Source organism: Amblyomma mixtum, chromosome 3, assembly GCF_055824585.1.
Source record: "Amblyomma mixtum isolate Tamu chromosome 3, ASM5582458v1, whole genome shotgun sequence".
NCBI lineage: Eukaryota > Metazoa > Arthropoda > Arachnida > Ixodida > Ixodidae > Amblyomma > Amblyomma mixtum.
Genome location: NC_143014.1, coordinates 300,036,817 through 300,059,430, shown reverse-complemented (window position 1 = coordinate 300,059,430; position 22,614 = coordinate 300,036,817). Strand labels below are relative to the sequence as shown.

The 22,614-nt window shown below is 44.9% G+C and overlaps 1 protein-coding gene across 2 annotated transcripts in view; it reads left to right on the top strand.

The window, feature by feature from the left end:
- Window positions 1–22,614, top strand: part of LOC149355353 (uncharacterized) — a 166,637-nt gene that overhangs the window by 57,022 nt on the left and 87,001 nt on the right. For both annotated transcript variants that reach the window (XM_089583774.1, XM_089583775.1), the window contains exons 4-8: window positions 846–930; window positions 6,479–6,645; window positions 8,397–8,729; window positions 10,791–10,950; window positions 19,893–20,044. In XM_089583774.1, the coding sequence (XP_089439900.1) occupies window positions 846–930; window positions 6,479–6,645; window positions 8,397–8,729; window positions 10,791–10,950; window positions 19,893–20,044 (897 nt within the window). The remainder of the gene's footprint in view (window positions 1–845; window positions 931–6,478; window positions 6,646–8,396; window positions 8,730–10,790; window positions 10,951–19,892; window positions 20,045–22,614) is intronic.

Here is a 22,614-nt window from a genome sequence, read left to right as displayed (position 1 = left end):
ATGGTCGGGAGAGTATGAGGGTTGAGGAATAGGGGTCATGCCATTTTTGGTCCAAAATTGTCGTAGAGGCAGGGCTGTGTTAGCAGGGGCATTGCCATGATGGAAAAACCAGTCACCCGACAGCCACAAATCTGGCCGCTTCCACCGCACACTGTTGCCCAATCTTTTCAAAACATCCAAGTAGAAAGCCTGGCTAACTGTCTGACCCTGCGGAACAAATTCTCAATGGACGACTCCTCTCACGTCGAAAAAACAAATCAGCATTGTTTTGAGGTTTGGTTTCACCTGACGAGCTTTCTTGAGGCGAGGTGAATTTGAAGTTTTCCATTGGCATGATTGTTGCTTTGATTCAGGATTTGATTCAGGAACACTTGAGTTGTCCCCACAGCATCGTCCTTGTACGTCTTTCTTAATATTTCAAGAGGTTCCATTCAACTTTTTCCGAGCAAAAATCAGAATTTCACCGGCGCACGCTGTTCACGAAAATCAGCCATTGCAAAAACGACATTCACAAAAAACAGTCGTCACTCTAAAACTCTGCCTAAACTAGTCTGACCTCCTTCAACGACGGCACTCGGCTTACTGACTCTGGAATGTTCGTTCTATGCGCTCCTAGTGGCAAAACGCGGTACCACAGAAGCTTTGCCGACCAAAAAATTTAGTCCGGTTTCTTTTGAGTACCCCCTCGTAAGTAGCGTGTCGTCCTGTCTGCTTCTCTCGTGTTCGTCTTATGTTGCGTGAACTTGTTACCGAAGTCTTCCACAAGTATGAAAACGCGGCATATCTTTGTGATGACAAAATGAAATCGTTTAAATTACTGTTTCGCTCTATTTTAACCCATTCAGGTCTAGCCTCTTCGTACGTTTGGCTGAACTTACGGATCATCGAAGGATTTTTTCACTGGGTGGACCCTATTCCTCGACTTTTTCGGTACGTATACATCTGTTGCATTTACTTTCAATCCTATTCAAGTATATTATATTAGCAACGAATACGTACTAAAACCTCGCTACATAACGGAACGGCGTGCAACAAGGTACGGAGTATAAGAAACTGCGCCGAAAGAGAAAGTTTTCCTCTCTCTTTTTGTGACAACGTTTACCCGGTTAATGATAGCCGTCGTTGGCATTTAGCGCGGCTATGGTATGCGGCCATTTCGCAACAGTAATTATTGGTTATGTTCATAGGGCTTAACGTCCCAAAGCGACTCAGGCTATGAGGGACGCCGTAGTTGAAGGCTTACACGCACTATATAGGTATACACGGGAAACTAGCATTTCGCCTCCATCGAAACGCGACCGCCACGGCCGAAATCAAACCCGCGTACTTAGGGTCAGTGGTCGAGCACTTTAAGCACTGAGCCACCGCGGCAGCTTTACAGCACTGATGTTCAATGATGTTTTCTTTTTAACCACATGGAATGCAACCAAATGTGATTAAGACTTAATGTGATACAAGCTGTCCTCTGTATATTTGTTTTTAGCGCTGGCTGCGCGTGCTTTCGGTGAGCAATATTTTGTGGTCTACGCCAACTGTTCGTAAATAAGAAAAAGTCATAAGGCGAAAATTTCCAGGCGCTTTCACTGTTTTTATGGCAAGGTTTAAACGGCCAGTCTACCGACTTTTATCAACCGTATTTTTTCCTGCAATCGCAAGCTTATTGCGGAAATAAATGAATACCTGCGGGTGCTCACAAACACAGCGAAAGAATTGCAAATGCAATCTTTCAATATGAGAATACTTCTTTCTCTTGGCAGTCGCCGTGTGCACACCCTGACGTCCCGGACTAGAGGACTTCCGGGCGGCCTCCAGTGGCAGTAATGGCTATGCATCAACCGAGATGCATAGCTTTTATTAAAAAGATAGTTGAGAGCATTATGATGGTTTTAAAACTACTTTCAACGAAGTCAAACTGGCAATGTCTATCGCACGAGAAACCGTCTTTTCCCAGTATTTTACTTATTTTCAACATGTTACCTACCGCACATACGTTGTTGAAGGTGTGGATGAAGATGGTTGGTTGGTTTATGGGGTTTAACGTCCCAAAGCAACTAAGGCTATGAGAGACGCCGTAGTGGAGGGCTCCGGAAATTTCGACCACCTGGGGTTCTTTAACGTGCACTGACATCGCACAGTACACGGGCCTCTAGAATTTCTCCTCCAAAGAAATTCCAGCCGCCGCGGCCGGGATCGAACCCGCGTCTTTTGGGTCAGCAGCTGAGCACCATAACCACTGAGCCACCGCGGCGGCTGTGGATGAAGAGAAATTGGCACATATTTGCAGTTCAGTTTCTGGATAGTGTTTAAAACCAAAACAAAACGGCAGCAGCGCAGCTGATGCAGCACCACTGTCAACATAGTGGCTGTCGGCGTTTCCAAAACATTGAAAAAGGACACTAAGGGAAGGACGTTTTTTTTTTTTTTGTGCGCGGAATGTTGGCTGCGTTACCTATAAAATCGCGCACGAAAGTCTTGAAACACTTTCACATTTCAACCATCCGTCAAAAATTAACACATTTACATCATTTTCCTGATGTGTGTGCGGTGGAGCTCTCCGACCAATGCCACTTTTAAAAACCATAAATGAGACCGGAAACAGTAACTACCACACAGCCATGCCAGGCTGCCTTGCTCTATACAGGTTGTACTTCTCAGATATTTTTCAGCATCTCTGAAAGCATATCAGCCTTTCCGCTGTCCCCTTTCCATCCCATCTCGCCTCATCGTTTCCCAGGGGAAATCAGGGCGGCGGTAATTTGCCGCCGTATATTATCCTATTTTTCGCATATTTTCGCCTGAGGCTGCATGGGATTCCGCTTTGGCCCCCTTGGGACTTTTAGTGAACGCTGGTGAACACTGTGAAGGTTAGTTTACGCGCCATACAAAGACCCGCGATTACAGAAGATTGGACAGCTGCCGACGTAGCTCAGTTGGTAGAGGACCGGACGCAATATTCGGAGGATGCTTTTATTTATTACTTATTTCAGTGGTACTGCTAGCATTCTCAGAAGGCCTTTGGCAGAAGTGAGCATACATTATGAAGAAAGTACAAAAAAGCCCGACAAGACGTGATAATGGCAACAGTGGTGTCATACGCCTGCTTGAGCAGATTAACACCGAGAAAAAAGAAAAAGAAAAAAGACAGAAAAAAAGAAGAAAGAAAAATGCTTTGTGCAAGCTCGCACTGTTCGAGCATATAGAAAGAAGCAAGACTGACACATAACACAAGAACACTGGCATCAACAGCACGCTTTGGCGGATAAACACTAACGGAAGACACACGCTGTACCGCCAGCAAAACCAAGATACCAATCACAAAGATTGATGAAAAAAGTAAGTAAGTAAGTGCTTTATTTTTCCGTTTGCAAAATACATTTGAGAACGGACAGGTTCGAGGGAAAAAAGCTGCGGAAGCAGCTTGACAGGTCCTAAAACTCGTTTGTTGGCAGCAGCAGCAGTGCGGGATGGCAATGCTTTCAAAACAATAAAGCACAAAGCATGAAGAAAGAAACAAAGAAACAAAATAACAAACAAAGAAGGTGAATCTGCAAAACTACATAGGTTAGGATTAAAAAATACAGCAGCATGAATATAATCACTCACTCAGTCACGAAAGAATATCAATAGCGCGAACCCAAACGCTTAGCTGAGTTAACTTATTTACTTCAATTCTGATACGAAAGATTCGGCAGTCGGGCATTCCACAGCGTCAGAAGGCAAAGCGTTTCACTGACGGGTGGTTCTTTGAAAAAAAAAGAAATTTTTAGAGGTATCTGTTCGGCACATATATTCTTTTTAATCGTGTACATCGCCGTATAACAGGTCCGATATAAATGCTACTCTCTATACCTAACTTACTACTGTAGAGTAGATGCATGCATTTCATTCGTTCATAATACCGCCGCAATTGTAATGTTTCTGAATTAGCTTTTTCCACAAGTGCAGTTGCTGAGGTAGCCAACTATACGAGCTATAGATGAATCGAGCTGGCTTTTTTTGGATGCTTTCGAGTTTGGCAATGTTTGATTGAGTGTACGGATCCTAGACTGCAGAAGCATATTCAAGAACGGGTCTGAAAAAAGTTTTGAAGGCAAGGAGTTTTATCTCTTGTGTAGATTTTTGCACGGTTCTTCTCATGTAACCTAGTTTCTGCCTAGCCTTTTTTGTAATGTATGAAACATGTTCATCCCATCTGAGATCTGACGTGAGGATTACACCTAAGTGTTTACAGCTTTCAACGGAAGATAAAGGGTGTCCATTGACAGAATAGGGAAATAGGAGCGGTTCTCTTTTGCGTGTTACTGTCATTGTTATCGTTTTTTTCCTGTTTATTTTCATTTGCGACGTTCACCTACAGTTTTCTATTTTATCAAACGAAGAATTTAGGGGAGATTGCTCATTAGAATTTTTAATTTATTGATAAATAACACAATCATCGGCAAAAAGTTTTATTTTCCCGGGTACTGCAATAACAATATCATTAATAAAATCTATAATAAAGCGGTCCAAGAACAGATCCCTGTGGAACACCCGACTGGACAAACATATAGCTGAGCACACTCCATCAATTCCCACACATTGGCCTCTACAGGAGAGATAAGCTGCTATCCATGCGAGCAATGTGTCGTTCCTGAGTATGGTTTGCAATTTTAATAGCAGCTTTGGGTGGGACACGCAGTCGAAAGCTTTTTCGAACTCTAAAAAAATAATATCTATCTGGTTTTGTTTATCGATTGCTGCTGCAAAATCATGCACTGCCTCTATAAGTTGCGTAATCGTAGATACGCCCTTGCGGAAGCCGTGCTGTCGGGAATCGATTAAGTTCTGCTCCTCCAGGAAAAAAAGATATGTGTTTGAAAATATGTTCCATTATTTTGGCGCTTGTGCTGAATAGAGAAATTGGTCTGTATGATGCTAGAAGTGATTTGTTTTCCGCTTTCGGTATGGGCGTAATTTTCGCATACTTCCAGTCAACTGGAAGCGCTGCTTGAGATAAGGATATTCTAAAAATAACAGATAAATATTTGGAGCACCACTCTGCGTACCTGTACAGGAAGGCGGTTGGAATCCCGTCAGTTCTGTGTGCCTTTTTTGTATCGATGCTCCGTAAAAAGCGATAAGACGCCTTGTTCTGATGTAGATACACCACTGATAGCGGAGTTGTTACCATGGGATATAAAATGTGGTCTTTTGCGGTCATCAAATGTAAATATGGAACAGAAAAATTTGTTGAATGCATTCGCAATTTGGGACTTGTCAGTCACAGTCGCACCGTCGATACACATACTAAAAGCATTGGTCTTTTCTGGGTTTAAAATGCCGCCAGTACTTAACAGGCGATGAGACAACGAAAGTTTTCATAGTTGCATGATGATAATTATGCTTTGCTTTATTTATGAATCCCTTCAGCTGAAGGCGCATGTGTGAAAGCTTGAGCATATTAGAAGCAGAGGGAAACTTCTGGATCTGTTTTCTAAGTCTTTTTGCTTTCCGCTTTAAGCGCACAATTTCTTTGGACATCCAGGAATAAGTGTTATGCACAATTTTTTAAGCACATGGCACGAAATCGTTTCTACGCTTTAACACCAAATTCTTGAAGATTAACCTTAAGTGATCGACCCGACATGTCTCGGAAAGAGAGAGGAAGCTGGAGAAGGAGCTGTGTAACGCATCCAAAATGCCAACGTCATCGACACGTGAAGAATTTGGAAATACATGTTTATGCCTCCTGCATTTAGGAACATGGCTGAGTTTCAAGGCTAAGCATATCATCTTATGGTCTAATATGCCTTCCACGATCTGCAGTTTGCCACCACGACGAAGCAGTTTATCAGATAAAAGATATAAATCTAAAATGGATGCTGAGCCATTCTGAATGCGTAGGGGCTGCTTTACAAGCTGGTCTAAATCAAGAAATAGAATTATGTCAACTTCTGCTTTCTATGAATTATCTTTGATCAATAAATTAATTACGCTATCAATTTCCCATTGATCAACGCACAAACTAAAATAAAAATAAAATAAGAAAAACTTTCAAATATTGCGCTGTGCTCCCTGGTTTCAGGGACTGTAGGCTGTCTTTGTATGTACATTCTCATTACACTTAGGTTCAGCTTCTTATAAGTCATTGGCACAAGCTGAGGAAATCTTCGTTTCTGCGTCGATGTATGTAATATTTGTATGCTGTTCTTGCTTAGAAGGTATAGCGACGAGAAATACCTGGCACAGCGAGGCTGCGTAGTGGTTCGGTTCACAGCAGTAGAGACAGGTATAGAAAAGGTGGATTCCATAGGTCTGCTTATCGCCAAAGCCGCTCATTGCTACGTTGCTCTGGATGCGCACTCTGCGAAGCAAACCGATCGACTTCGGTCCTTCTACCATTTCAAGAGCGCTTGCCGTCCTCGGCTTTCGCTGGAGATCCTGAGCTGAAGGTGGACTGTATACGGGAGTATTTACTCACGCTGCACATTACGCGCAGGCAAGGAGACTACTCGCCCTACGGGGACACCATAGCGTACGCCAACCCATACCACGAGTGTGCCGTCCTGAACACCTCGTCAGGCGCCGTCGAGACGAGACCCTGCGACGAACAGTACACGGTTGTTTGCATTGAGGACAAACAGCTCAAGCCCCTCGACGTGTCAGGTACGTGAGCCCTGCGCCTTGCCGTCGGTAACCTCACAACGCCAGGCGTCGCGACGCTGGAAGCTGGAATCGTTTAATGTCACCCATTATACGCTCGACTCAATCGCGTGTATTTGATCTACATAATGCCTATTTAGCGGGAAAGTGGTGAAGAAGGTGCTGTCACATGGACTAGATGTCCTAGTTAACTCGACATCTCGCAGAAAGCGCGCGGGGATGTGACGAAATGGCCTCCGCCTTCCATCTGAGTAGCCTTGCCAAACCGTTGTTTCCCCCCTGTACTATAGCAAAGTGTCCGCGGGATGTCGTTTGCGCTTCTTCGAGTTCCAGCAGACGCCAGTGGTTCGCTCTGCGCGCTACTGGCACTGAGCCAGGACGCGAGGGGCGCAACGCCTCACAGCGCGGGCTCACGTTAAACGCTTGGCAGCCCGTGATGAAGGAAGAAACTGTGAGGCGACAGGAAACATACATGAGGCAGCTTATATGAAGCACCGGCCATGAAAGGAACTTTTATCCGCGCAACCCGAAATGCTTGGCGTCTCACGTACTTGAACCGAAGTCTAAACGGACTGGTTTGTTGTGCGCGAATTACACTGCATTTTAGAGCACAAAGCGGTACCTTTCATTTCACGAAATAAGTAATGTTTTAGATCAAATTTAGTAATTATGCTTCGAGCCCCTTTGAAGGCGTAGTTGAATTATCGATCGGAAGATATTGTATGTCGCAAAAGAGACTTGAGAAGACAATTTCCGCGTGGCTTCATTACGCCTTCCTTACTCTCTGCATTAAGCCCGAAAAACGCCTGAATCTCACAACATTACCCTCGCTTGGCACGCAAAGGTAGAGACCGTCGATGCAATAACGTTGGTGCAGTATCGATGGGATTAGCGTCTGCAGGTGCAGCATTTCCGAAGGGCGCACTCACGACGCCAACGGTCCGATTATGATGCGGTTTGTTCGGCGTGTGCAAGAAAGGAAGATTAACGTTATGAGGATTGTATCCCACTGGCGCTCCTGTCTTTAAAAGCACACTTTCTTTATTCAGTGAAGCAATATATACGACGTGAACCTGGCTTTCCCAAGGAACTTTCTGCATACAGTAAGCCTCTGCTAGTTCGCGAAGCAGTTAGCGGTGGCTTTTGGGGACAGTCACAGCGCCAGCATGGTCAGATGAGGAGCCGCAGTACCTGCATTAGGTTTCACGATGTCACTGGAAAGCCGGGTTCAGGTTAAATTTTTTTATCTGCCTCTGCGCCTGTCATGTTCTTGTAGCTGGGTGCTGAGTTCAGCGAAACCGGAAAAACTTGACCGGCGCCACGAAGATAGACATCTTCTGTTTTCGTACTCATTGATTCTTGTTTTCAGCGTTTTTCTTTACTTCAGCTTTTTTTTTACTCAACTTTGGAGCATAATAGGAAACGTACTGTTCACACTTACATTCGACGCCATAGTACGGCAAAAAGCGTGGTCATACAAAACTACAGTTAGGCATGTCCATTATCATTTGAAAGCCGCATGCTGTAGACACCGAAAGGAGTCAGGATAAAAAAAAATGCCACTGTTTTTCTCCCAAATTCCAAAATTAGTTCCCTTGGACTCGAGCTTCAGGTGCCCAAAGAAATAAGTCTATTGACTTCTGTCATATAAGAAACTCCCCTGACAGAAAGTCATAAACACTATCCTCAAGTGCCCGCTTATTAGCCTCTTTGTACTGAAGTCCAGGGTGACGCTGTACATTCCTGTTTGCCAGATGAGACCGTGACTGTGGAAATAATTTCGAACCGGTCTCCCGTACTCCTGAGCTGGAACCTCCCCGGCCTGGTCCTCAAGTGTCGAGCCACGCTTGGTGACGGCACCGAGCTCAGGACCGCGCCGCCGGGCAGCTACGCGTACGCGCACGTCTGGACCAAGAACGGTGTGTTCCTCGACCACACGCACTGGTCCCTGCAGCCGGAGAAGGTGAGCGAGCCCAATGCATTCACGCACACCTACCAGTCCAGCCAGGGCGGCTACCGGTGCGGCCTCAAGGCCCTGCCTTCGGGACATACCGTCTGGTCGCAAGTCGTCACCGTTGCACTCGAAGGTGAGCTTTCCATGCACGGCGCCTTTTTTTTCAGGATGCCGTCTCAGCACCGCCAAGGAAAATCCACAGCGAGTCCTCTCAGTCGGGTGCATACAAGACAGTGTGACCAATAATCATTCGTCTGCCGCCACTTCGGAAGTCATTCGTTCTAAGCTCCAAACCGCAACGCCAAACGCCATCTACCGAGTGATGCAGTTGAATTATTCAGTTAGTCACCATAACCGGCCAACCGCGGCGTTTGTTGATTTAACATCGTTTAGCATCTACGACTGGGCTAATGCCAAGATGGCAAAGCTGCATTAACCAATCATTTGTCTTCACGTAATAAATTATGAGCATACAACACATGTTGCTTGTATGACTGGCAGTGTGATGGCGTGAATTATTGCACCTGTAGGTGCGTGTCTCCTGCCGATAAAGAATATTCCACACAGAAAGGTAAATGTGACGTTGATGCTACCGATAACACCCTCCGCGCAGGCTCTAAGCGGGGGTTTTCCTCTGACAACCACTCAGTGATTAATGCAAAAGAGCAACAAGAGATCGTTTGTACCCAAGTGTAACCTGCATTTTTTTTCCGTTATAGTAATATTTCTAATTACATACCGAGCGCGAAGAACAAGTGAGACAAGCTTAACTCCATTGCGCGTTTGAATTTTTCCAGCGCAAGGAAAAAGGAAGGAGGGAGACAGAGAGAGAGAGTGTGCGTGTGTGCGTGTGCGTGGGGGGGGGGGGAGCCTGGAAACAAGAATCATAGTGTTACAAGCCACCAACTAGCCCAGCTATCTGCTCTAAGTTCGAGTTAAGCATGTTCGAATTAACAAGGTGTCAGTGTACTTTCCCGAGCTGAAGAAAGGAGTCCTTTTTAATATATCCTTATATGTAAAGCCCACGCGTTTGAGCAGCCAAAATAAGTTTCCCCCTATTTTTAAAGACCAAAACTAACCAGCTTAAGTTGAAGTGCTCAAAGAGCCTCGAAATATGTCTAAGCAATTACTCAGTGTATACAGAATGAAAGAACAGGGTTATTTATATTGGTGAAAGTGTATTCACGTAATGAAATGCAGGTAGTTGGCGACATTAACGAGGCAGCGAATATGTGACAGCTCGTTTCTGTTAGAACTGCCAATTTGACAAATGTTCGAGAATAAAAATATATCGTTGTATTAAAAATCAACAGGAAGAATTTATTCGAAGAAATTTAGAAAATACAATAAGCTACAGAGATTAGTTTTAGGGCCAGCTTTCTGAGCATGCGTGTTTTGTTCATGGCAACGTTTAATATTTTATAGCCTGGTACATTTTTGGTTTTTATTGATGTTACTGTTAGAACAAACTTAGTTGGCGATTCACCAGCGGAATTATTTATATACGGAGAGCGAGAAATAATATATTATTGACGACAATAGCGACGGTTATGGCACCCGCTCCTCGCCCTGCATGTCTTTTGCCGGGTATGGTGAGGAGTGGCCAGGGAATGAGTTCACTGCTGACGCAGAATAAGACCCATTCCTGCCAGCTTATTGGTCACAGCATATAGTCAAGCGTAGTACATGCTGCAATCTAAGGGTGACCCCCACGGAAATCCGACAGTTCGTGTTCGCTGTCAAGTTGTTTTCTGTAATAAGTGCATATCGGTCCGTTTGAGACTCCGCTAAATAACTGCTCAAAGCGTTTTGCGCGAATATTTTATGTCTGTTCTCTGTGCATGATGGTCGATGTACTCACAATGAAACTATGAAAACAGGTTCGGCTCATGAGAACTAGATATGCAAGTGATTACTTAGAAGCTTTCTTGCTGTTAGTGTTATGGTTGTCTTCAGAGGCGTAACCATTATTATTTAGGTTTTTCGCTTTGAGGGGTTTTAAGATGTAGGTTCTGTTCTGGAAAGGTGTAATACAGTTTTTATGTTTTTTTTTCACAAGATGAACATTTTATCCACCTAGAAATTTTGGGCGAAAATGCAATAGCGTGCCAAGTGATAGCACTGAGCCGAGTCTGGGTTGCTACGAAACAATTTTCAGTCTACTGTCAATGTTTTATTACTGTCTTTGTTTCAGACTTCGACACTTACCGCTTCACGGGGCGGCCCATAAACGGCACCGCTCCTGGACCCATTCAGTTTATTGGCAGCAGTTTTGCTTCGTACGCGGTAAGGATCGAAAATGCTGCTCTTCAAGACAAGAACATGGTCGGCTGGAGCTACTCTGGGATGACGGCGCAAGTTATTTTGCTTACCTTCCTGCTGCTTTAAAAAAAAAACGAGGGCCCTCTGCTGTAAGGCAGCTGCATTATGCATATTTATGTGTGTATCTCTTAAATGTTTGCAGGTTAATTTGCGCTATGTCTGAGATGCCCTACTGCACTGAATGCCGTAGGGCATTCCTGTTAACAGTGGGACACCTTTCTGTTGCGCAGCCCTCAAGGAAGCTCTCGTGGAGGCACATATATTTTCAGGCTATTATCTTAGCCTACTAAATTCTCATCTTCGTCTCCTTCCTCCTGGCTTGCTCATATAACATGGATAAACTGACAATGCCGCTACTGACATGGCCGTGTATTCAGGGCACGCTTATAAATATATGGGTGCTTCTCTGCTTTCCATTGTGAGCTGGGACGTAAATTCTTATCCAGGTGAGGTTGTCCCCAACAGAGGTCCATGCATTGTATCCGAAGTCTCTCTTTCGTCGATTTCTTTTCCCTCATTTTCATCTCCCAGCGCACGTAGATGACATCGATAACCTACCCTCCTGCTTACTCGGGCGTGTATGCGTGGTTCTGTATAGATCGCGTGCTTATAGTGTAGTGTGGGCCATTTATTTTTATTCAGGTCCGTCAGTGGCCGGGCGGACAAAGACGTACAGGTACCAGGGAAGTGGTCATGAGGAAGCGGAGACGGAGAGAGTGGACATGAATTAGTGTAAATATAGCCGTACGGTGCATTAAACCCATTAAAGCAAAAGCGAGAATAGCCTCCCACTTACGTTTCCATGTATGCAGTAAGCAGAGTAACGCGATTTGAAGTTTATCGCGGTCGTTTCGGCCGAATGGAAGCGAAAATATTTTTACTCGTATGATGGGCACTTACTCTGAAATAAAAATGACAGTGGAGCACAGAATAATCATTCACACAACTAAGCTGAGGTATTTCCTTCAGCCTTCTTGCGGAAATAAAGTGCATACGAGCAATTTAAGTGGAGTGGGTTAAGCCTAAATTGGTCGGCTCTAAATTGCGCCAGACTGTACACTATACGTGGACGTGTATTCAGTGTGCGCTCATAAACAGACGGGCGGTCTAGTGTTGCCAGCCGCCGTGGCTCATTAGTCAGGTTGTTCGGGTGCTGGCCCCGAAGTCGTGGCACCGAGTGCCGGCTGCGGCGGCCTCATTACGAAGGATGTCGTGTGCAAAAAAGTCAGTGGGCATGACAGTGCTCGTTGAACAACGCAGTACGTCGGAGTTAATTGGGAGTTCACAACGGACTTTGCCCTCCCTTAATGTCCCACTATGAACCTTCTTCTAGTGGCTTTCGGTGAGGACGCGTAATGCCACGATCAGTGCGCATTTATTTCTTAATATTTATTTTTTACAGTGAGAAACCGGAAATGGGCCTCGCACAGGAAGCTACGAGGGTAGCTTAAGAGTTGCCCGAGGCCCAGTTCGGCAAGTTAAAAACTATACGTGTAGAAATAAAAACGCAGATCAACAGAGCATGTGCACATTCATAGGCAAGCATTTACAAGAAACACGTTGTGACATAATACAGAACAGCGAAATTTCCGTTCATCGAACAAAGAAATCGAAATGAAAAGAAAAGCAGTAAAACACCAAAGACCGCCGAACCGTATGCAACACTTCGTACGTTGTTTTCACGTTTACCATTAAACGCAAATTAATATCGCAGTCAACGAACCCATTTCGACGAAGGTATCCTGCGTTGATTTCATTCATTCTGAGCAGCGACATTAATTTCATTTAATTCGTTTTATTTTATTTGTAAGGGCTATGGCGATTTTAATGTATTGTCCCCGCGGCCCGCTGTCCCGTGCCTCAGTGCGGTTCTATGTCCATGTCCGTTTCCGTTCCGGGTCGGAGTTGGGAATGCCGACTGTGGGCGATAACCGGATTATCTGTTCCAGTTGAAGTCTATAGAGCGCACAGCTGCCAGTGAAACCTGGCTAATGACTTCGAGCTATGTCGTACATGGCATCCATAATTTCCTTGGATCTCGCTGTTATTTTTTTTTGTTGTACTGCGATAAAACAGGCCTATATGCATCCATAAAGAGGACGGCTTCCCCGGCCTGACCTACCAGGGGAAATCGCCTTCACCATTCTGTTACATCCTCTATTCCCTTCTCACTGTCCTTCCCTAAACGCTGCTCAAAAGCTTCAGTTTTCGCATATTTCGCTGGACACTTATGACGCAGAAAATAAAATATTTTTCATCAGATTACACGCCCGCACGCATGCATGTGTGTGCCACCTAAGAAGCGGCGGAAATCGTAAGCACTCAAATGCCATGCAAGAAGCTAGAATAGCTGGAAAAGGTTCTGAGAAGTGGAAAGCCGTGGCAGCAATTTGTAGTGTATCATGCCCACAAATATGTAGATCGACAAAGGTTATGCGTACAAGCCTCCTTATCGAGTTGTAACTTCCGCAACCGTGAAGCACTACATTCTCTCCGCCACTCTCTTTAACCCAAAAAGAGGAGAAATTAATATTTCTTTCTGCACCTTGAGTGCAAATGTAGCGGCAGCTAGAGCCGCATAGACCTATAGGTGGCGACAACGTCCCTCCGGTACTGTGGATATAGGCAGACGGCGGCGCTCGTGGAAACGTATATGGTGGTCGTTCGTTTCCAAGCTTCCGTGGGGTTTTCTCCAGACGAAAAAAAAGTTGGAGGGTACATTAAGCTCCGCATTTTAGGGTATGGCGGAATGGCTTAGAGTTAATTCCCATACATACACAATGTCGCTCCCTACTTTGCATTCATAGATCCCTGGGAGTCCTCATACCACTCCTGACGCAGTGGTGCAGTGGTTGAACGATACACCCTTGACCTGCGATGGCAGGTGCTCCCCACGGGGGGCCTTGTCGACCCACGTTGCACTTCCAGAGTGACCGATCATTAAGTTGACTGCCCCCTGCCACGGTGGGCAGGTTGTGATGACGCCGCAAGGCCACGTGACCTCGGTGGCCCAACCTACCTCCTAGGTTGCTCTCTGAGGACCACCTCCCGGGGCCATGCCCGTGATTTTTCACTCGCAACGCTGCTTCTGACGTCGACAACACCAACACCGGGTTTTCTGGACAAAGGGGCCTTCAACGCTGTCGTGTTAAAACGTGCCCATGTGAAGGATGCGTAATATGCGGCTTAAAACGCCCCAATTCTGTCGCAACCGCCGCGTATGAGAAGCGCTGATTATCAAGAAACATAGGACTGGCATGCAACCAGACAACCCCAGTTTTATTACTTGCTCACGTCGTTGTGCATGCGTTTGACAACTGCTGCACTCACGGTACTGATATTTTTATTTTGTCACTCTTGTCTAATGAGAGCGTCGTTTTTTGTTGGCCTTTTCAGCCATGTACGAAGCACGGCCTGCCTCCGCAAAAGTGCGACAGTTAAGGGTCGTCAGACAGACAAATTTAGTGACACTTTTGGAGCGAGTGCAGTTCAGGTCGTGTGTCACTTTGGCACGATGCTACAGGGGGAAAAGATGTACCATTCGAAATGCACTTTTTCCCAGTAACGTGCTGTAGATGAACCTGTTTAAAATGGCGAGTTGAGCGAGTTGGTACATTCGTCAGGAAAACAGCGCAGAAGAGGGACGAGAGAAAAGAAGACAGCGCCTGTCCCGTCGTCTTCTTTTCTCTTTTGCCTGTTCCAGCGCTGTTTTCCTGAAGAATGCACCTGTTTGAAAGAATAATTTGCGTCCTAAATAAAGTTGCTTACTGGACCACTATACTAGGGTCTTAACGTCCCAAAGCGACTCAGGCTATGAGGGACACCGTAGTGAAGGGCTGCAGAAATTTTGGACCACTTGGGGTTCTTTAACATGGACGGAAGTCGCACAGTAGATGCGCCTTTAGAATTTCGCCTCCATCGAAATGCGACCGCTCCGACCTCAATCAAAACCGCCTCTTTCGGGTCAGCAGCCCAGCAGCAACCATTGGGCCTCCACGGCGGCCGGATATACTAGGGATGGAACAGATTAAGTGCAGTGCTAAAAACGTAGTGCCCGCCAGGTGTATGCACAGACTAAGAGCGAACACTTGTTATGGCTAGAGGGCGCCAGCAGTGCTCCGAACTACTACTCGAAAATAATACCACGCCGGGACTGTTCAGGAATTTCAGCCTCGCAGGAAAGCTGATGCTCCAGTGTGCAGTGTAGAGAGTGTTTCCGCCGAGTCGAGTGAATTCGCCGAACTTGCTACGAAGCGAGTGCTTCCTGCGGCTAATGTTACTGAAGCTAATCGCGCGGCGCTTCGCGAGTCATACGAAACGCGAGTGCCTGAGTGAAAGGGGTGTTGCACAGTCACCAAAATATCGCAGCTTGTACAAATCATTTTTTATTGCGTTGAAGTGCAGGCTGCGTATTATTCCCTACGAAGATATCGCGAAAGACAGCGCGTAAATGCGGTTAGGTAAAGCAAGTTCGCGAAAAAAAAAAAACCTTCCACATCAATGCACTGTCCGCAAAGAATTTTATTGGTTTCCCATTCAGGCCACTATCACATATATAAGTCCTCGTTAAGTTAACACCACCGCGCATTAAGCGAAGCGAGGTGATTAGGTGTATTTGATATGCGGAGCAACTGTATTCTGCTTCACAGATTGCTTTTTCACATTTGTTGCTCATATTTGTTCCTTAGTTTTTACTTGTCAGAAACAATGGATTTGCACAGGAGAGAGCACCTAGCGGAATGACAACATTGATAGGCTTAGAATGGAATACATTTAACAAATCTGGCCGCGTAATATTTTCAGTGACCCCTAAATGAAGGGCCTGATGGACACCCAAATATTTCCCCATTTCGCTGAGACAAAATTTCCTCACTGCTGAGAAGTGAGCGATGCGCAGTAGGATTTAAGTTTAACAAGAAAAAAGTCTATATATGTATAAACGCCTTACATGTGCCGTTCAAAGCTAAAATAGGGAGAATGTAACAGTTAAACAACTTGAACGTGCGTATATAGACTGAAGAAGGATGGATAACTGGGCGAGATTGTACTGATACATCGTGGAAGGGAACAGCGCGAAACAAAACGACAGAGAAAGCAAGAGGACACAAAGACGAGCGCTGACTCGAAACTGAATTTTTTATTGAAAAACGAAAACATATAAACATCACAATCATGTGAACAAGCAGAGCAACGAGCATTGGTCTAGCGGAATTAAGACCATCAAACGCACAATATGCCACGTGGTGAACTCCGAACAAAGGCACCCCTGAGAACCGAAATGAAGCAAGTCACGAATTATCTAAAAACGATACTTCTTTGTCAACTAATGCCAAAGAAGGCTGGTTGATACACTGTGATTCTTTCTTCCGTATGGAATAAGCTTCCATAATCTCCCTTGTCAATTTATCCCGGTGTCTAAACAAAATTTTCGTTTTTGTGACCAAAGGGCGGCACTTTTTCTGTTTTTTATCATTTTGCTTCTCACACTCGCGGCAATGATCTTAATTCACTATCATACACTAGATACTCTCATCTGAAAGATCATTGCCGCGAGTGTGGGAAGGAAAATGATAAAAAACAGAAAAAGTGCCGCCCTTTGGTCACAAAAACTAAAATTTTGTTTAGACACCGGGATAAATGGACAAGGGAGATTATGGAAGCTTATTTCATACGGAAGAAAGAATCACAGTGTATCAGCCAGCCTTCTTTGGCATTAGTTGACAAAGAAGTATCGTTTTTAGATAATTCGTGACTTGCTTCATTTCGGTTCTCAGGGGTGCTTTTGTTCAGAGTTCACCACGTGGCATATTATGCGTTTGATGGTCTTGATTCCGCTAGACCAATGCTCGTTGCTCTGTTTGTTCACATGATTGTGATGTATATATGTTTTCGTTTTTCAATAAAACATTGAGTTTCGAGTCAGCGCTCGTCTTTGTGTCCTCTTGCTTCGTCTGTCGTTTTGTTTCGCGCTGTTCCCTCCCACGATGTATATAGACTACAAAATGGTCGGTTTTTAGCATATTCTCGTTGGCAACAGGGATCTTCAAGCCGACGCGCATGTGAGTACCTGCCTAACGACAAATATATCTGACGTAAATATACAACTGCTGGACATTTAGTTGTTTGCAGGGCAGCATCCTGATCGTTTGCTTTGACGCTGCACCTAACGCCGTAGCCACTGTGTTCGAAACGTCGCGCGACAAAGAACCTGAAGTGTTGCAGACCGACTGAGGATATCGTGGTTCAGTATGACGCACTCGATATTAACAATTATAGCTTTTCTTGCAGCATAGGATGAGAGCATCTTCGCATTCTTTCGTAAGAGGCAGACAAGCAAACAGGAGCCCACTGAAACTCACGAAAGAAACAACAGTAACCATGAAAGTGAGCCGTATTCTAGCTAGCAGGGAACGCGAGGATGCATCGACGCTAAGCAGGGTTCTCCGCTGCGCCGCAAAGTGACGACTCTGCTGGAAATATGTATAAAATGAAAGAGGTTAGCCGCTTACAGCTCAGCAACCAGTGAGCATGAACCTCGGGTGTAGGTGCCACATAAGATGGTGCGCAGTGGGACGAGGGTAGCTTTCATGCCGTGTGCCTGATTATGGTTGAGCGTTGAGCTGGAGAAGCCTCCAGGGGGTCCTGGATGCCGCATTATTATTCTCTGCATCGCAGTTCGCTCGCATTTAAGTGGACGCTACAGATGGTGCGTGCAAGTCGGCGACCCATTTTTCAAGCATCGTGCATATAAGAACGGTTCGTGATTACATCGTATCCATGACTTCGGCAAACTTTACAGATCATTCTAACGCGCAAACAGCTCTCAGAGTTCGGCCCCTGGTTTGCAGAAGCTAATTGTTGCTTCCAACGTTCTGAGACATAGCCTGTTGACGTCCAGCGTTCGTGGTGTCCATCTCGCAGTCTTTCGCCCCTATCTTTTGAGATTTGGCAGTGATTCTCAGCACGTTAGCAGCAACCAACGAGCTGGGCTATTTGCTTTAAAGGAAGACTAAGAACAACTTTTCATCCAGTTATTGTTCTCAGTAAAAACTGATGCTAGGGCTTTAGCTAGGTAATTTAACTTTCCTCCAGCAGCAAAAACTCTTTACGCTATATAAAATGTAGTCTAAAAATTTTCTGCTACTTGACCACGTTTTTGACGTTTACACCGAGGGCTGGTTGCCGCCCTACTGAAGTGAATGGCAGAGAGCATAGCACATATAAACAGCGCTAAACGACAGGACTAGAAGAGGAGTAGACAAACACGGCGCCGTGTTTGTCTACTCCTCTTCTAGTCCTGTCGTTTAGCGCTGTTTATATGTACTTTCGCCATGGAACACCAACTCGCCCAATCTACCGTTCTTCTAGAGAGCATAGCCTCTGGGGTCCTCGCTCACAATCGACTTCAACGCACGCAGGTTACTTAAGAAATCGGCCGGTGACGGAGACAGCTGTATTTTGTTGTTTTCATAATTTATAGCTTACAAAAGCTCCGTTTTTGTTGAGAGTGGTTTCTCTGTTTTTCGAATGGCTTAGTCTATCAGCACAGGCTAATTTCAACTTGTCCTGAGTGTCCCTTAAGTGCAGTGCCCATTTTGGTGCAATGATACGTAACATGCGTCATGGCAAAGGCATGGCGGATATCTATAACTCGGCAGTATGCCCCTAGATCGACCCCAATCCCGAATAACCGCAAGCTATAGCCGTCCAAACTCATACCCCTCCTGAATTCCGGGGAGCTCCCTGCGACGACCACTGCTCGCGGAGAGTCTACAGCACCTTTTTTGCTGAAACGGGATTCAAGATTCCTGCGATAATACTCATACTGGTGAACAGCGCAAAAAAGGCGGGACAACAACAAGACAAGCGCTGACTATCAACTGGGTTTATTGAAGGACGGAAGGGTATATATACAAAAACATAACACAAAGAAGTAAGAAGATAGTGTGAAAAGGGCCGTGAAAATCAAAACTTATGTCACATTTGAAGTGATGTAAGCCAATTCCTTGTTGCTAAGTGCCACGGAAGGACTGCTGATGCATTCGTCACCTTGCCTGTGGATGTGATGCGCTTCCATTATTTCGCGCGCGAGCTTATCTTTATGGCGGAACAGAACTTCGGTTTTCTTGTACTCCGGTGCGCACTTGCACTTTTTGCAGCGGAACTTCGGGATAATGTTTCAAGAAAAAGAGGAACGTCACTTTCTTCGGTTTATGAAAGTTCGGAGATCCGTAATCTCTTAGCTGCTTGCTCTTTCTCGGCTGAAGTCAGTGCTGTATTTAATTTTGGGTTGCTTTTCTTGATGTATAATTGTTCTTCACTTGTTGCAGGATCTGTACGCGCACATCGATGGTACTTGAACAATACTTTTCCCCACCTGTAAACAGATATATAATGTCTGGGGCACGAGTGCAGAGCACTATAAACGAATTATGGGGTATTAAAAATACTTAGAAGCTGACAGGGTCATGAATATTCCAATACTGCATGATAACTGAAAGACAAACGCTGATGAGAACTACCACCGAAAGTAAGCGCGGCTGAGATTAATGTTTCAAAACCTCTTTCCATCAACAGTAATATTCATGAACACCCGGGCCTTTAACAGCATGTTTATTTAATTTTCTTTTTTTTTTACTGCTTCCTGATGTAGGCCTGTAGTTGAGCACCAACCCTGGCTGGCCAACAGTGATAATGAATACATGGATTTCATATTATGCCCAGGCTTTGGACTAACGACACGGACTGCAGATATATTATGAAATATATTTTATACGCTTTGCAAGAATGATAGAAGTGTGCACATTTATGTAAAAAGACAAGCGCGCAACCAAATATTTGCTCACATTTACTATTATGACACTGCACCTGAATTTGTTACACCAACTACTGCTCTCCATCGGTGGCATACAGCATACTACGCTGAACTGTCTTTTCTTGATGTTTACTTACAAATATTACTTTTTTTTTTCAGAAAGGGCAACGACTTAGAAATTTCGTTATTTCTTTACTATAAAAGGCTGGAGTTTGCCGATGCCGTCGTAGGCACTGGAAGGCCGTTTGACTCCGACAACGCAAGCATTGCTCTGCAGAACCTATTGCTGGATGCCAAGATTACTGATGTCTGTAAGTAGTCAATTTATTCGATAGCAGATCGCTGATCTACTTTGAATGCCAGGCATCTGCTGAGCCCTCTATGCTTACTTCCAATGCATAGCGCCGAAATGGCGTCAAATACAGACATCTACCTTATAAATGTGTCAACATCAATGTCGATTATGTAAGCGGGGCCTAGAACGTCCTTCAGTTCAGCTGGCAGGTTCATGTCCAGCGACCGATGGCGGCATTTTGTGACGTACCGAATGAATGCGTAGAAGAGCTTATGCTTTCATCAAAAGAAGGAAAAGAAACCGATCTGGATGTCTCTGTCAACTTTGCTCGAGATCCTCAGCTCCGATCGTGTTGCGGCGTTGCTCAAAAATCGCTGCTTAATTAATGTGATTTGTCAGTGGCTCTACATTGCCACGTATTTTACACCATTTTACTTCTTTTCCTTTGTGCTCATGTGAGATTTTAACTGGCAGTCATAGAAACATAGAAAATAAGTAAGCAATGATGCGACAGCGTCACGGTTCTGCGATTGAACATTCCTACTAAGGTTCAGGATTAATAATCTTTTCGTGGAAAAGGAAAGATGAAGATGATGCTCGATATGACTCCGAAGCTCAGTAGTTAGAGCATGTAACGAATAAATTGCCAAATAATGTGAGGTTGTGTCTTAGCTGCTCGTTAAAATGACGTAAATTCTGCACCTCTTGGGACTAACATAAAAACCACAAAATCGAGGCAATGGGTGATGTGCAAGTGTCGCCAATTTCTCGTGGCGTTAAGTTTGCAGCGGCACGCGCTGACCAATGCTACCAAAAGCATAAAACGTACCTCATTTCGTGACACGCGTTTCAAGAAGCTGTCTTGGTTGAAAGACCTGCAGTTTCCCAACAGTCGTTCATTGTTCCCTCATTCCCCCCTTCCCCCCCCCCCCCCCCCCCCCGCTCTACCTTGCCGCTTTTTCTTGTCCGTGGGCTTGATCAAACAGCCTCAGACATATTAGCTGATGACATGTAAAATTTTCACATGATATCTGAAACTGCCCGTGTACTGAACGGAGCGAGGGAAGTTCGCTTGCCTGAAAGGCTGAACTTTGGCCAGAACACAGCTAACCATGTTCCGCCTTCTGTTACTATGACAATCATCATCGACCCACTTTAATCCACTGCACGATATGAACGCTTCCAGAGACCTCCAATATACCCAGTTCTGAACAAGCGTATTTTAAACGGGAAGTTGTTTATAAAATGAGTTTTTTCATATATCGCAAAATTATACTGCGACAATGAACATATCCGCAGCGCTTCCCTCGGCAGGGTTGTATTTTCTTCCTATGAACGGTTTCGTTGTCGTCAAAAACATTCCTCATTGTTTTTCTAAGCAAATATTAACGGCTAGATCGGAGAGATGGACAGACTTTAAAAGAGAAATTTTGGCCACGCATCGGAAGAATGAACCATTACCGTCAATATTTCTACAATACCTTATATTATTCCACAGTTGCCTTATAATTAAAATTAATTTCTAAGAATCATATATTTGATTATTGCTGTCTTGCGCCAGTTGCAACGAATATTTTCTTTTGTTTGTAGTTGTTTTTTTTTTTTGGGGGGGGGGGGTATAACGTCCCAAAGCTACTCAGGCTGTGAGAGACTCCGTTGTGAAAAGCTCCAAAAATTTCGACCACCTGGGATTCTTTGACGTGCACTGACGTCTCACAGCACACGGGCCTCTAGAATTTCGCCTTCATCAAAATCGACTGCCGTGGTCGGGATCGAACCCGCGTCGTCTTTCGGGTCAGCAGCGGAGCACCATGATCACTGAGCCACCGCGGTGGCGGGACGAATATTTATCATCCTTATATATCAAATATACTTTCGGCCGCCCCCAGCTATATTTTCCTTCTCTCGATTTCTGTACTGCACTCACCCGATATCACGCATTCAGTGCAATGGTGCTACCTTCTGCACAGCGGTTTAGGCAATTCCGTACATAGGGCACCGGTCATGCGCAGCTCAGTGTGGGCCGCATACGCAACGGGCTTTACTCCGTTGAGGGAGCAACGACAGCCGCTGTCGCTCTGTGTAGCAGGTAATTAGGTGCACCAATAAAACCCTTATTGCAAAAGAAAGGGCGTGCAGACCGATATTGATTACCTGCCTGAACCATTTAATTGTAACATGCAAAGATAAATTGTATTGGCTGTTTTGATCGAAGCCGCTACCTCTGCTGTGCTCTCTAGCGAAGTATGGCGGTATGTAGTTTTACGCGAGTTATTATGTACAATGATCAGTGTCCTGATAAATGATGCCCTACATGTATCTCAACAGTGTTAATTAGAGAGATACGGGAGAGGTCTTTGCCCTCTAGTGGATGTGCGTAGTAAGGCTGGTGATGTCTCTCACCTACCTTCAAAGAAAATGAACATTGAAGAGACCAACATTCGGGAAGGTTTTGCTATGACAAAAAAAAGGAAAAAAATTTTCCACGCGACCATCAAATATGCTGTAAATTTCAGCGCTAACTAATCGCTTAACTGTACACTCAAGACAAATCAAAGTGTCCTGTATCTATAGGCTATCGCCTTC